The 14,563-nt window shown below is 41.2% G+C and overlaps 1 protein-coding gene across 5 annotated transcripts in view; it reads right to left on the bottom strand.

Moving 5' to 3' along the window:
• Arnt (aryl hydrocarbon receptor nuclear translocator) overlaps positions 1-14,563 on the bottom strand; it is a 65,205-nt gene that overhangs the window by 31,291 nt on the left and 19,351 nt on the right. For 3 of the 5 annotated variants that reach the window (XM_038311864.1, XM_038311865.1, XM_038311867.1), the window contains exons 3-5: positions 12,338-12,382; positions 8,114-8,158; positions 2,180-2,224 (exon numbers count right to left, since the gene is read on the bottom strand). In XM_038311864.1, the coding sequence (XP_038167792.1) occupies positions 2,180-2,224; positions 8,114-8,158; positions 12,338-12,382 (135 nt within the window). Of the gene's footprint in view, positions 1-2,179; positions 2,225-8,113; positions 8,159-12,337; positions 12,414-14,563 lie in introns of all 5 variants that reach the window. The other 2 variants (XM_038311869.1, XM_038311868.1) reach the window with 2 other exon arrangements.

Here is a 14,563-nt window from a genome sequence, read left to right as displayed (position 1 = left end):
CATGATGATGGAAGAGAAACCTCAAAGAGAAAACTGAACAGGCTGCATTTCAGCTCCTGGCTGAACAACTTGGTTTTACCATCTTTATGTACTTCTTCTACCACTTATGGATCTATTCTGTAGAGGGGTGTGGGGGGCGAGAGAGAGACCAAACAAACCAAACAACAAAAAACCCCGCACTAATCTAACACAAATGTACTTCTTATAAAGTGAGACAGATGAAGTCAAAGGATTAAAGGCTTCCCCAGAGCTCCCTCCTCCTGTGTGCAATGCTTCCTTCACAACTGTCGTGCTGAGTCAGGTCTCTGAAGGGTAGAGCATTAGCAGTAGTAGGCAAGGATTGAGATAGCCCCAGAATGAATTTGTGACCCAGCTTGAAGAAGTAATAAAGAGGGAAAATAGTAAAAATATTTGTATTAATAATCCAGTTACTAGTAAGGCATGCCAACTCAAAGAGCAGACCAGAAAGGTTTGGGTGTAAAGCAGTATTTCTTTATCATGGTCAGTAGCCTAAAGAGAACTAACAGAGGAAGGGGCACAGTGTTCATCCACAGCACCCAAAGCTAACTCCAACCGCTAGTACTCCCTCAAAAAAAAAAAAAAAATCTGACTGTAGAGATTATTTATCTGGACATGATGGCACATACCCAGAATCCTAGTAATTGGAAGGCAGAAGCAGGAGAACCATGAGTTTAAGGCCAGCACAGGTACACGAGACCCTGTCTTCAAAAAGGAAAGATGGGCTGATTGTAAAGTCTCTTTCCAAAACACTGAAAGGTCCCACCACATAGGTTCATATTTAGTTGCCTTGCCTGGGACATAGAAAAGTAATGTGTGCACATGTGCACACTGCAGGAGCATGTGAGCGCTTGTGTGCATGGATGTGAAAAAAGGGAAATCTCAGGAACTTTTTTTTTTATTTTTGGTTTTCAAAAACAGGGTTTCTCTGTGTATCTTGGATATCCTGGAACTCGCTTTGTAGAACAGGCTGGCCTCGAACTCACAGAGATTTGCCTACCTCTGCCTCCTGAGTGCTGGGAATAAAGGTGTGTGTCACCACACAGGTGTTAGTTCTTAAGACACCCGCCTCCCACCTTGTTTTCTGAGACAGCATCTCTCAGTGGGACTTGGGTTTGACTACTAAGCTAGCATAGCTGCCTGGTGACTTAAGGGATTTGCTTGCCACTGCTTCCCTATTGTGCCAGAATCACACACATATGCAGAGTTATAAACCCACACCCTCCTTTTTAGTGGGTTCTGAGGACAAAACTCTGGTAATCATGCCTGCACAGCATGCTTTACAGACCAAGCTATCTCTCCAGCCTAGAAAAACCCATTTTTTAAACAGTCATACTAAGGTAAATAAAACTTTCCTCAGAAATAACAAGAATTCAATCAGTTCTACTGACAGAGTAATCTAGTCTGTAAGTCTACATAGGGAAGTGCAGAATAAGTGCTATGTCCTAAATATTGGGAATTATGGCAATTAGAGGTATTCTAATAGAGTATTTTTCTGTTAAAGCACCAATGAACATACATTATTTTTTTATTTTTTAAAGATTTATTTATTATGTATACAATATACATAATTGTACAATGTTTTGCCTGCATGTATACCTGAATGCCAGAAGAGGTCACCAGATCTCATGATAGCTGGTTGTGAGCCACCATGTGGTGGCTGGGAACTGAACTCAGGACCTCTGGAAGAGCAGCCAGTGCTTGCTCTTAAATTTTGAGCCATCTCTCCAGCCCCCACTACATTATTTCTAAATCCTTTTCATTCTGTGAATTTAGTAATAGAGAAAATAAAAAATTTAAAATAATGAATACAGCAATTTCTAATCTTTGTTCTTTTTAGTTTATTTGTTTTTAAGTTTTTCAAGACAAGGTTACTCTGTGTGTCTTAGAACTCACTCTGTAGACCAGGCTGGTCTCAAACTCACAGAGATCCACCTGCCTCTGCTTTACCACCTGGGATTAAAAGAGTCTGCCACCACTGCCTGGCTTAACAACTTTCGGAAGGGGTAGCTGAAGTTCCTGTTACACCCAAACTTGTTAAAAATTGTGTCCCCCTTTTTTGCCACAGATAAGAGAAAATACAGAAAGGGGAAGAAATGATGGGTGAGACAAAGGTAAGAAGAACAGCAGCATCTGCTTCATGCTAACACACAGTTCCTACCTGGCCAGTCTCTCCTTATCCGCAGAGCTCTGCTCATCATCCGACCTAAAAACAGAATTGGTGAACTAAGCGAAAATTAAAATAAAAAGGAAGAAAGGAGAGAAGAGAGAAAGGGTGGATGAAAGGAGGAGAAAAATGAGATGTAAATGGGAAAAAAGAAATCAAATGGATACAGAGAAAAGGAAGGAAAAGGAGATAAAAGCAGGAACCTTGCTTATAATCTATAGAACCTTTTTTTGTTAAAGTAACTTATAAAACAAAAGGCAAGGCCAATCAGGAACTAACAATATCTCAAGTCAGAAAAACATTTTGTCAGACCATCTCTCTAGAGAGCAAAGACAGAGTTTGAAGAGGAGCCAGTCAGGGAGCTCAGGATGATCATCCTGATAAGCTGCTGCCAACCTGGGAAGAAAAATCATACTCACACAATATTCTATAGTGACGAAATTAAGCAGTTTCAAACAACTGACCAGAAATATAATTCCCTAACATAAACATGCACACATACACACACAAAAAATGATGACCAGATTTGTTTTTCCCAGTGTAATGTTTAGTATATCTGTGTGCGTGCATATGCATGTCAAGAGTATACGTAGATGTTAGAGGGCAATTTGTGGGTCTGTTCTCTCATAATGAGATTTGGGGGCTAGAACTTGGGTCCTCAGGCTTGGTGGTATGAGTTATATGCTGAGCCATCTAGCTGAACGATGACCAGATGTTACTCATGCATTTATATCCTTAAACCTAAAGAGTGTATCTTCTTGCATCATCTTCTCTATCATTGACATACTCCTAACCTATCTGGTTTGGTCACCTTAGCACTTTTTCTGTAGTTTAATCAATATCAATTCCTTCTCCCTTGAAGAAAGACAGAAGTTATTACTAAATTCTTCCAGAAAACCAAGATACTGTTAAGAACGGGTGGCAGGTAGCAGAGACTAGGTGTGGTGGGACATGTCTTTAATGTCAGCACTTGAGGAGCTCCAGGCCAGCCTGGTCTACATGGTGAGTTCCAGGATAACCAGGGCTATGTACAAAGATCATCTCAAAATCCTCACCCCCCAAAAAGAGGTGTGGGGTAGCAACTGAAAAAACAAGGTATTAGCTAATTTACTCAATCAGTACTTACTTTAAGAGAGATAAGCCTCAAACAAATTTTCTAAGTAAAATATATTAACAGATCAAAAAAGTTTAGCTATTAAAAATGACAACAATGGGGCTGGAGAGATAGTCAGTAGTTAAGAACACTGGCTGCTCCTACAGAGGAACTGGGTTCAAGTCCCAGCAAACACAAGGCAGTTCATAAGAGTCTCTTGCTCCAGTTCTAGAAGAGCTGACGCTATCTTCTGTCCTCTATGGACACCAGGCATGCACAGGCTGGCCGCAGAGACATGCATGCAGGCAAGAGAAATACAGACAAAATAAGTGAATTTAAAGAAAAAACTTTAAGATGACAAGGAGTATGTATCTCAATGTTAGAACACTTATGAACATGAGAACTGAGTAACAGGCCAGAGATTATCTTATATAAACAAAGACAATAAAACCAGTCATGCAAATAAAATAAGTTAAGACTCTGCCTTAGAATGGACACAGCAGGAGGCAGGGGCCTTATAGTCTCAGCTACTAGGGATGATGAAACAGGAGAACTGCTTGTGCCTAGGGATTTGTAAAAGAGCAAACTTGAGTTTAATATTAATAACAATGAGCTTTATTATTATTATTATGATGATGATGATGATGTTTTAAGAATATATGGAAAAATTCTAATAAAATAGGAAGGTAAAATCCTTGGAACCTTGGCACTGGGAAGGCAGAGATAGGAGGATCCCAGGAGCTTACTAACAGCAGCCTAGCCAACTTGGTGCATCCCGAGACAGAGAAATGAGACCCCGTGTGAGGGCAGGGAGCAGATGGAGAGAAAGGTGGTGCCCTGATGGGTGACACCTAAAGCTGTCCCTCTGGACTCTATGCACATATACTTACTCAGAAAATGGTCAGTAGAAAAAGAAGAGCTGACTTTGATGCCAGTACTTGGAAAACAGAGGCAAAATAATGCCTGAAGGTTCCAAAAAAAAGTCAGGGATGGTGAAATCTTAGCTCAAAAAAAGGGACTAGAGATACTGCTCAGAGATTAAGAGCACACACTGTTCTGGAAGAGGATTTGGGTTTGGTTCCTAGCACCCATGTTGAACAGCTCACAACTACCTGTAAGTCAAACTCTGGGGAACCCGATGGCTTCCAAGGGCACACACCCTCATATGCACAACCAACTAATGTGTAAAGACAGAATATTAATAGGCCATGTTTTAAAATGATTTAGAAGAGCCTCCTTAGCCTGACGGTGGTGGCACAGGCCTTTAATCCCAGCACTCAGGAGGCAGAAGGTGGCGGATCTCTGAGTTCTGAGTTTGAGAGCAGCCTCGTCTACAGAGAGAATTCCAGGGCTACACAGAGAAACCCTGTCTTGAAAAACCAATTTAAAAAAGAAAGAAAGAAATGAATTTTTAAAAATATGTATTTATTATGTATACAATATTCTGTCTGTGTGTATGCCTGCAGGCCAGAAGAGGGCACCAGACCCTATTACAGATGGTTGTGAGCCACCATGTGGTTGCTGGGAATTGAATTCAGGACCTCTGGAAGAGCAGACAATGCTCTTAACCTCTGAGCCATCTCTCCAGCCCCCCAAAAAATGAATTTTTGTTTAAAAAATCCTTTTAGTAGCCATATTTTGTCTACTCCAGTATTTCTGAACAGAATAAGAAATAGGTAGATTAAAATACTCCAGGTTGTGTTTTTATGGGCTTCTAGACTTCTAATCAAGAGATTATGAACCTATACTACATGTCTTAATGATCTGGAACTTGCTCATTAGTCTAGGATAGCCTTAAATATATGAAGATCCACCTGTGTGCTGGTACTAAAGGCATGTGCTACCACTGCCTGGCTGCCAAATAACTTTTTTTTAAAAAAGTTAGTATCTATTTTTATTTTTCTGTATGTTTTGCTTGTTATGTATGAATGTGCACCACATGCATTCAAGGCCCAAAAGAGGGCCTGGACATGCAAGTCCAGAGAAGGGTGTTGGATCCCCTGGAACTGGACTCAGAGATGGTTGTGAACCACATGTGGGTGCTGGGGATCGAATCCCTGTCCTCTGCAGGAGGAGCCAGTTCTCTTAGCTGTTGAGCCAGCTCTCCAGACCCTAACACAGTTTGCCTCCGCCTTTACAACACAGAGATTACTACAAGTGTCCAAACACATCCAGTTTTGTTTTGGTTTGTTTGTTTGTTTTTTGAGTCAGGCTTTCTACGTATAACAGCCCTAGCTGTCCTGGAACTAGCTCCGTAGACCAGGATGGCCTTGAAATCAGAGGTCCACCTGCCTCTGCCTCCGGGTACTGGGATTAAAGGCATGCGCCACCACTGCCCGGTCACCACATCCAGTTTTATGGCTTGACTTTTTAGTGGAATCTGAAAGATCATTACCACAAAAAATCAATAACTAATTTTTCACTTTGGAGATCATTTGCATCCTTAAGATTTCATTTATTTCAAGACATTTTTAATAAACTCTTTACCTAGTGCCAAGGCCACTTTTCTGTACCCAAGGACTCATGATTTCATAGCTGTCCTAATAGTTCAGCAGCTTTTGTCTACCTCCCTCCTTCTTTCTGCCTACTATTTACTACTACTTACCTACCTGTTCTCTTCAACCAGCCCTATACACTGCCAACACTGTTTCTAAGAGTTTTAAACTACTCTGCCTGATGCTCCTCGGTTCTCTAGATCAGTAGCCTCAAAGTGGACCCCAGACAGGCAGGGTCAACAATGAATAAGTAGTATTAATAAGTACTCACAGAAGGGCTGGCAGGGTGGCTCAGTGGGTTAAAGGCAAAAATCCACCCCAGAAGCTGTGCTCTAAGTTCCTCACGAAGAATGCAGCGCTCTCTCTCTCTCTCTCTCTCTCTCTCTCTCTCTCTCTCTCTCTCTCAATTAATCAATCAATGAATGTAATAAAATCTTAAATCAATATTCACTGGGCTAGACAAACAGTTCAGTGGTGAAGTGTGCTTGCTGCTCTTCCAGCCTCTCTTGACATCCAACACTCACATGTGTATTCCCATACACAGACACATATAACCATAATTTAAAATAAATCATTTTAAAGTACTCAAGTAAATATAGCATTTAAAAATAAAATTACTTATTTTTGAGGTAGTTACAACTGGGATGTATGTGGTGCATGGGAAAGTTAAAGGACAGCCTCAGGTGCTGTTTTATGCCTTCCACCTGGTCTGAAATAGGATGACTCTTGTTCACTCTGCACACATCAAGTTAGCTGATTCATGGGGCTTCTGGCTATTCTCCCGTCTTGTTCTGTCTCTACAAAGGATGCACTAGGATTACAGACTCTTGGGATATTGTATCAAGATTTTATGTGAGTTCTGGGGATAAGTACTTTAGACCCTGAGCCATCTCCTCAGCCATAAATTTAGTATTTTCTAAATTTTTATTTATTATCATTATGTGCATCTATATGGTGTACATGTGTGTAAGTACAGGCACCTGAGTGACACAGTGTGTGTGGAAGGGGGTAACTTTCGGAAATAAGTCCTTCCTTTCACAGTTGGACTTAGGGATTGAGCTTAAAGTATTTATTAATTTTCAGTGATTAGTAGAAGACCTATTTATGCAAGAATAAAAGTCATCCTTCCCAAACTTAATATGAGAAGTTAAACGTTCGTCCAATTTTCCTTCCTGGCTAAGTCTTTCCTTTCTGTCCCTGTAGCTGTCACAGCTCCTCAAAGTTAGCTCCTAGGAGTGTTACCAAATTATGATGACATTTGCTGAACTTGCTTAGGTCCAGTGAGTCAAGATGATTTTTGATGTGCATTCGGCATTTGGAGTCATTGTACTGAAGAAGATGCTCCTGTTTAGGCTGGGGTGCTTCGTGCTGGACCTGTACCTTTCTCATCTCCTGGGACATGTCACACTGCTGGGTCAAGGGAACTGGGGAGAGTGGCCAGGGGCACAGGCTTATACTTGGAACCTGACACCGTGGCTACCCACGTATTTATTTATGTGTATATGTGCACATCTGCATGTTTGTATGATCGTGTGCATTTGGAAGTCCCCAGAAGCCAAGAGGATGTCATGTTCCCTGGAGCTAGAGTTACAGGTGGTTAAGAGCCACCATGTTCATGCTGGAACAGAATTCAGGTCCTCTGCAAATGCCAGCAGGCATTCTCACCCACAGACCCATATCTCCAGCCCCATACCCTCCTTCTCAAGAGTAACTCATAGTAAGAATTTTCTAAAAGTAAAACCAGTATCTGGGTTGAGAAATATTACTCTTTAATAAAAAGTAAAATAAGTATATTTCATAATCTTCTAACATTTAAACCATTTTAAGTTTATTAGCTGGAAAAAATCATTTAAATGAGTAAAAATCATTTTCTATAAAAATTATTCCATTATTTGTACCAATATAATAATAAGTATATCCAGCCATGCGGTGGTGGTACACACTTTTAATCCCAGCACTTGGGAGGCAGAGGCAGGATGGATCTCTGAGCTCGAGGCCAGCCTGATCTACAGAGTGAGTTCTAGGACAGCAGAGCTACACAGAGAAACACTGTCTCAAAAATAAACAAACCAACCAACACAAGAAGTTCATAATTTGTGTTCCCATAGATACAGTAAACATAATATTGTAACTTGTATACATGAGAAAAGCACTATGTAATAAAACACCACTAGTTTCAAGTCAGGTCATCTGAACACACATAAATTATAGGCTGTTTCAAAACTATTCAGAAAAGGAAAGACACTAAACAGAGAAATCCACTCTCACCTAGATAAAGTTTAAATCCAATATTTAGATGGCTTGCTCCCATAACCAGGACCAAAAATTCTAGTACATTACCTGGCAAAACGCTCTTTGTCATTACACATCTGTTCATCATCACATCTGAAAAGAGATGGGGCAGGGAAAAGATTAATTCAAACCATTGCACTTATCGATTCTACTCTGAAATAAAAACTAGAAAGTAGTAAAAATATTCAACAGGGAAAGAGCCAATGAACAAGCATCACAAAACACGGATACCAGCAGCAACTGACAGAATTTTAAACCCAACGACTATCACCTGCCATGGTTCTCAGTTATAAGACACACAAAAAGATGTGACAAGAACATGAGATGTCTCACAACTGCCCTGACGTAGGGAATATATGTGGGTTTGTTGTTTATTTGTTTGTTTCTGATAGTCTGCTGTTGTTGCTGTTTTGTCTTGTTTGAGACGGGGTCTCAGGTATCCAGTACTGGCTAGCCTGGTACTCACTGTGAACTTACAGAGACCCTGTTGCCTCTGTCTTCCAAGTCCTGGGATGAAAAGTGTGAATTACTAGGTTTTTTGTTTGTTTGTTTGTTTTTTTGAATGTGGCTTTAACTGTTCTCTTTGGAGGGATCCTGCGCTCAGTCTGGATGGGGGGGGAGGGTAGGGTCTTGGTCCTGTATCAAAGTAATGTACCAGACTTTGTTGACAGTGTTGTAATTAATATTGTTTCTGTGTTATGATGTGGGTCTGGGCGGCTGGGAAATGAACAAGCAATCTCCACCTACAAAATGGTGCCCAATGTGGGGCAACTACATCCACATAAAACCTGAGAGAGCTTGGGAAAAAATTCTAGACACAAAAGAACAGAGATAAGTACAGATTCTTGGGAGCCACAGCCCCCCATGGGCTCTTTTTGTTGACAGTGACCTTTAAGAAAGGTCTTCCTGATTCAGCATTGGCAGCAAAGGCTGCGCAGCTTTTTTTAGGGGAGGGCTTCCTGGTTGGCTCTGGCTCTTTGAGGAGGTCCAGCTACAGAGCATTTGAATGGGGTTTGTGAGCAGAGTGCTACAGGTGAGTGCTGCTGTGTCCCTGGAGCTGGGGTGGAGAGCACGGCTCACAGAGCTAGCAGTAAACATACCTTTGCCATGCTGGACTAGGCAGAGCCAAAAGGCAAAGCAGTCTTAGTCCTAGCCACTTCCATTTAGCATTTAAAAAAAAAGGTGCTCTTGGACAGAAAATGATTACTGATATGCAATAAAGACAGATTCAGATGTAAGAGCTAGTTAGTAATAAGGGAATATGGGTTAACTTAAAATATAAGAGCTAGCTAGTAATAAGCCCCAGCTATTGGCCGAGCATTTATACTTTATATTAAGCCTCTGAGTGATTATTTGAGAGCAGCTGTGGGATGGAAAAACTCCACCTACAAGACAGTATCACCTGCCAAAACGAAAACAAACGCCTAATCTATCCAAGTCCACAGTTCTGGGAAAATCTCTAAATGGACTACTTTGCCTTTTAGCTTCTGTAGTGCTGTTTCTGGCTAACTGTTCTTGTTAATTTAAGTATGCCAACTCAAAACAAGGTTTTTGTGCTAAAAAATCTCACCCTGAGAAAGGCTCAATGATACACTTGGATTCCAAACACCCAGTGTAGCTGTTAGTCAGAAAAAAAAAAAAAAGACTTTCTATTGGACTAAATCCATGTCTTAGCAATCTTCTCTGGTGAATACCCCAATACCAACACAGTGGCTCACAATCATCTGTAACTTTAGTTCCAGAGGATCTAATGCTTTCTTCTGGCCTCTGCCAGCACCATGTGCATTTGGTGCCCCAACAATACTTGCAGGTAAAATATCCAGACACCTAAAAATACAAAAATCTAGAAAGAACAATAAAGAAGTCTGTCTACTGCCAGAAAGTGAAATCTTTTTCCTTCTTCACACTTATTAAGAGCCACTAAGTGTCAAGAAGAACTATTTTCGATTGCTGTGTTGATTGAGTTTTGTCAACTTGACACAAACTTAGACATATCTGAGAAAGGGAATCTCAGATGAGACAATGCCTCCATCAAACGGCCTGTGAGCAAGCCTGTAGGGTATTTTTTTCTTAGTAAATTGATGAGGTCCATCTCACTGTCGGCAGTGCCTCCTCCAGGTAGGTAGTCCTGGAAACATCTGATGGGGAGGTAAAGAGACGGTGGCACAAAGAGTTGAGATCTCACAGAGAGAGTACACTAGGGATGGTCTAAGTCTTTCGAAACCTTAGAGAATGCCCCATTGACACACACCTCATCTAACAAGGCCACACCTGACACTTCCCAAATAGGTCCACCAATTGGGGACCCATGTATTCAAACATACAAGCCTATGGGGAACTTTCTCATTCAAACCACCATACACTCTTAGGCTCCAAATTTGAGGCTGGCCTGGATCCTGCCACCCCAATCCCAACACACATATACACACACAAAACTTTCAATTTCTGTTACCTAAAAGGGGAGTCAACAGGTACTGGAGTGTGACAAAGTAGAACATTATCAAATTATACTTTCCAACATCCACATCCTTTTGTAGCCCTCTCCAACAGTGATGTAGGGACATGCATATACAAGCTGCTCTGGCCGGACGGTGGTGGCGCATGCCTTTAATCCTAGCACTTGGGAGGCAGAGGCAGGTGGATCTCTGTGAGTTCGAGGCCTTCCTGGTCTACAAGAGCTAGTTCCAAGACAGGCTCCAAAGCTACAGAGAAACCCTGTCTTGAAAAAGCAAAACAAGCTGCTCTGGCCAACATTAGTAAAAGTCACAGAAGCAGAGGTTTATCAAGCACACAAAGACTTGTCCTTTGTATTACAGTCATTGCCACACACTGCCCTGTTTCAAGATGAGGAAATGAGGGTGGGAGGAGGTAGGAACAGGGAGTTGTGGGGAGAATGGAGAAAGAGAGACAGGTGCAACTATGCTGGTTGAATATAACTTTCAACAGACCAGATGGCTGAGCACAGTCTTACCATGAATCCAAGCAAGAGTCAGTCAACCCACTGACTTGGGTTCTTTTCATTTTCCATTTGTGTGTATATGCACGTATGCGTGTGCATGGGCAAAGGTCTAAGTGGGCGTACATGAAGAGGCCCAAAGTTAATATGGGGAATGATCCTTCATCTCTCTTCTATCTTACTAGATGAGGCAGAATCATTTCCTCACAAGCAAGGCTCATGGAAGTGAAGGAAATAAAATAATAAATTCAGCACTCATATGTGTAGGTGCATATATGTATATAGAAGCCCAAGATCAATGTCAGGAATCCTTCTCTATCCCTCTCCCACCTTATTCAGTGAGACAGGATTTCTCAAATTCATAGCTTGCAGATAACTACTCTCCATGCTAGCTTGCTCTAGGGGTCTCCTGTCTCCACCTTCCAAGGCTAGAATTACAAGCATGGTGCCATGCCCACCTGACATTTATGTGGGTTCTGGGGATCTGAACTATTACCCTTAGATTTGCAAAGTCAAACCTTTAACCACTGAGCTATCTTCCAAGCCTGCTATTCTTTTTAAGTCATGAATCAACACATGACTTGGTTTATGGATGGTCTTCTAAATTTTCTGTGCCCTCGTCTCTGATGTGCTATCTCTAAAAATAATAGAATCCCTAAAATTGTCCTATGATATAAGAAAACATACAGTTTTAGGATAAAGCAGATTCTTTTTGTTTTGTTTGTTTTTCAAGACAAGGTTTCTCTGTAGCTTTGGAGCCTGTCCGGAACTAACGCTTTAAGACCAGGCTGGCCTCGAACTCACAGAGATCTGCCTGCCTCTGCCTCTGCCTCCCGAGTGCTGGGATGAAAGGCGTGCACCACCACCGCCCGGCTATAAAGCATATTCTCTAGGCCAATAAACAAAAATATTATAAGCCAAAAGTATAAAGATACTTAAATAACTTTTTTGGTACTAAGGACTGAACCAAAAGCCTTGATGCGAGGCAAGCACTCTTATGAGCTACATTCCCAGCCCACTGATTTTAAATAATTTTATTTATTTATTTATTTATTTATTTATTTATTTATTTATTTATTTATTTATTTATTGTCAGGGTGAAAGGTACTTGTCCCACACACAGTATGTGGAGATCAGAGGACAATATGCAACAGTCAGTTTTTCCTTTTGGTAATGTGAGTTCTGGGAAATCAAACTTAGAGCATCAGGCTTGGTAGAAATACCATTACTCACTGATCCAGCCAACTAGCCCTCCAGCCCATTTATCAGAGGTCACTTTATCAGAAGCATTTAAAAAAAAAAATCAAAACTCTTACCTCAAAAATTTACTGTTCCCTTCTCCGTCATCATCAAAATCCAACCTGGGGAAAGACAATAAAAAGTATTCTGAGTCTATTGATAATATAGAATCTTAAGAAAGTACAATATATTAATACAGTGTGTCTATGTGTTCACTTAAATAGAAGGAAAAGAAGTGGGAAGAAGCAAAACAAATCTAAAATACATGTTTTTCACAGTGTCATAACTGGGCAAGAAAGAGAAAACAAAACAGCCATGGTGGCACATGCCTACAACCCGTCAACCAGAACCCGAGAGGAAGACTGAAAGGCCACCCTCAGATACATAGGGAGTTCTAGGCTAGCCCTGGCTACACAATTAGAAACTGTTTCAAAAAGCCAACGGAAAAGGCTGGGTGGTGGTGGCGCACGCCTTTAATCCCAGCACTCGGGAGGCAGAGGCAGGCAGATCTCTGAGTTCGAGGCCAGCCTGGTCTACAAGAGCTAGTTCCAGGACAGACTCTAGAAACTACAGGGAAACCCTGTCTCGAAAAACCAAAAAAAAAAAAAAAAAAAAAAAACCCCAAAAAAAGCCAACAGAAGGAAGAGGGGAAAAGCAGCAGCAGCAGCAGCACAATTGCACAATTGATACCTCCAGCAGGGTTATGTATACACGAGGCAAGTACTGTAACCAGCAAGAGACCCAAGAGAAGTATAAATATAAATAGTTCCCACGATCTAAGAACATGTATGAAGTTTCCTTTATAGCATAAAACTAGGCATGGTGGCACACACATGTAATCCTGTCACATGGGAGGTGGCAACAGTATGATTAGGAGTTCAAGCTCAACCCTGGTTATATTGTTGAGTTCAAGGTTAGCCTGGGCTACATGAGACCCTGCCTAGGGGAAAAAAGTCCTAAGGTCTATTTCTCATTTTTATGGTCTAATCTAAGCTCTGTCATCAGTTTTCTGAAACATCTTTCAAAGCAATGATATTACATAAAGGAAAGAAGACACAACACATTGTTAGTCTAAAAGCGAAATATACACTATATTCAAGGCACTGTGCTAAGTGGCCAGTCTTGGTGGCATATACCTTTAACTCAAAGTACTCAGCAAGTAGAAGCAAAAGGATGGTAAGTTCAAGGCCACCTTAAGCTACACTGACAGACACTGTCAGAGAGAGAAGAAGCAAAACAAATCTAAAATACATGTTTTTCATAGTGTTATAACTGGGCAAGCAAGATCACATGCACACAAGCTATTGAGGACATGCAACAAAGATAAACTAGCCTTGGAGGCCCTTTCAGCCCAGACAACTACTAATGTAAAAGAAAGGGCTAGAGAGACAGCTCAGCAGGTTAAGGCGCTTGTCACCAAGCCTGAACTGGATCCCTGAATAGTGAAGAAATAACAACCACAAGTTCTTTTCTGACCTAAACACATACTGAGCAAGTAAGTAAGTAAGTAAGTAAGTAAGTAAGTAAATAAATAAATAAATAAATAAATGTATGTTAATATAGTTTTGGTGCCTGTTCTGAAACTCACTCTGTACACCAGGCTGGCCTCAAATTCACAGAGATCCGCCTGCCTCTGCCTCCCAAGGGCTGGAATTAAAGGTGTGCTGAAACGGAATCTTTCTACATTGCTCTGGCTGACCTAGAAATCACTATGTACACCAGGCTGGCCTCTCTCAAGTGCTGGGATCAAAGACATGTAGTGGCAATTGGTTGTACTTTTGGAACATCTAGCAGAGGCAAGAGGAGCATGAGTGGGAGGTCAGCTTGGGCAACACGATGAACTCCAGGCCAACACAGCTACACAGCAGGATTGTTGCACACTAGGTGTGGTGGTCACAGGTTTTTGTTTCCAAGCACTTGGGAAGTGGAACCAAGAGGAACAGGAGCCCAACTGGGGCCACAAGAAAGCTGTATCAAATAACAAAAACAGACTGTGCTACAAAATAAAAAAAGTAAACACTTTTTAAAATGTGTGTTTAATATTGAAGAGACCATCTCTTATGATTTCTAAAAAGATTTTATTTTATTATGTGTCTTTCGGGGACATGTGCACATGTGAAGGCATGTGCCCAGAGTCTAGAAAAGGGCATCAGATTCCCTGGAACTGGAGTCATAGATGGTTGTGACCCACCAAAAGGAAGTACTAGCAACTGAATTCAGGTGTTCTGTAAGAGCACTATGTACTCTTAACCACTGGCCATCTCACTGAAACGAAAGATTTCATGTACTTTTCTGCAAGGAAT

The sequence above is a fragment of the Arvicola amphibius genome, chromosome 14 (genome assembly GCF_903992535.2).
Source record: "Arvicola amphibius chromosome 14, mArvAmp1.2, whole genome shotgun sequence".
In the NCBI taxonomy this organism is placed as follows: Eukaryota; Metazoa; Chordata; class Mammalia; order Rodentia; family Cricetidae; genus Arvicola; species Arvicola amphibius.
This window is presented reverse-complemented; position numbering and strand designations above follow the sequence as displayed.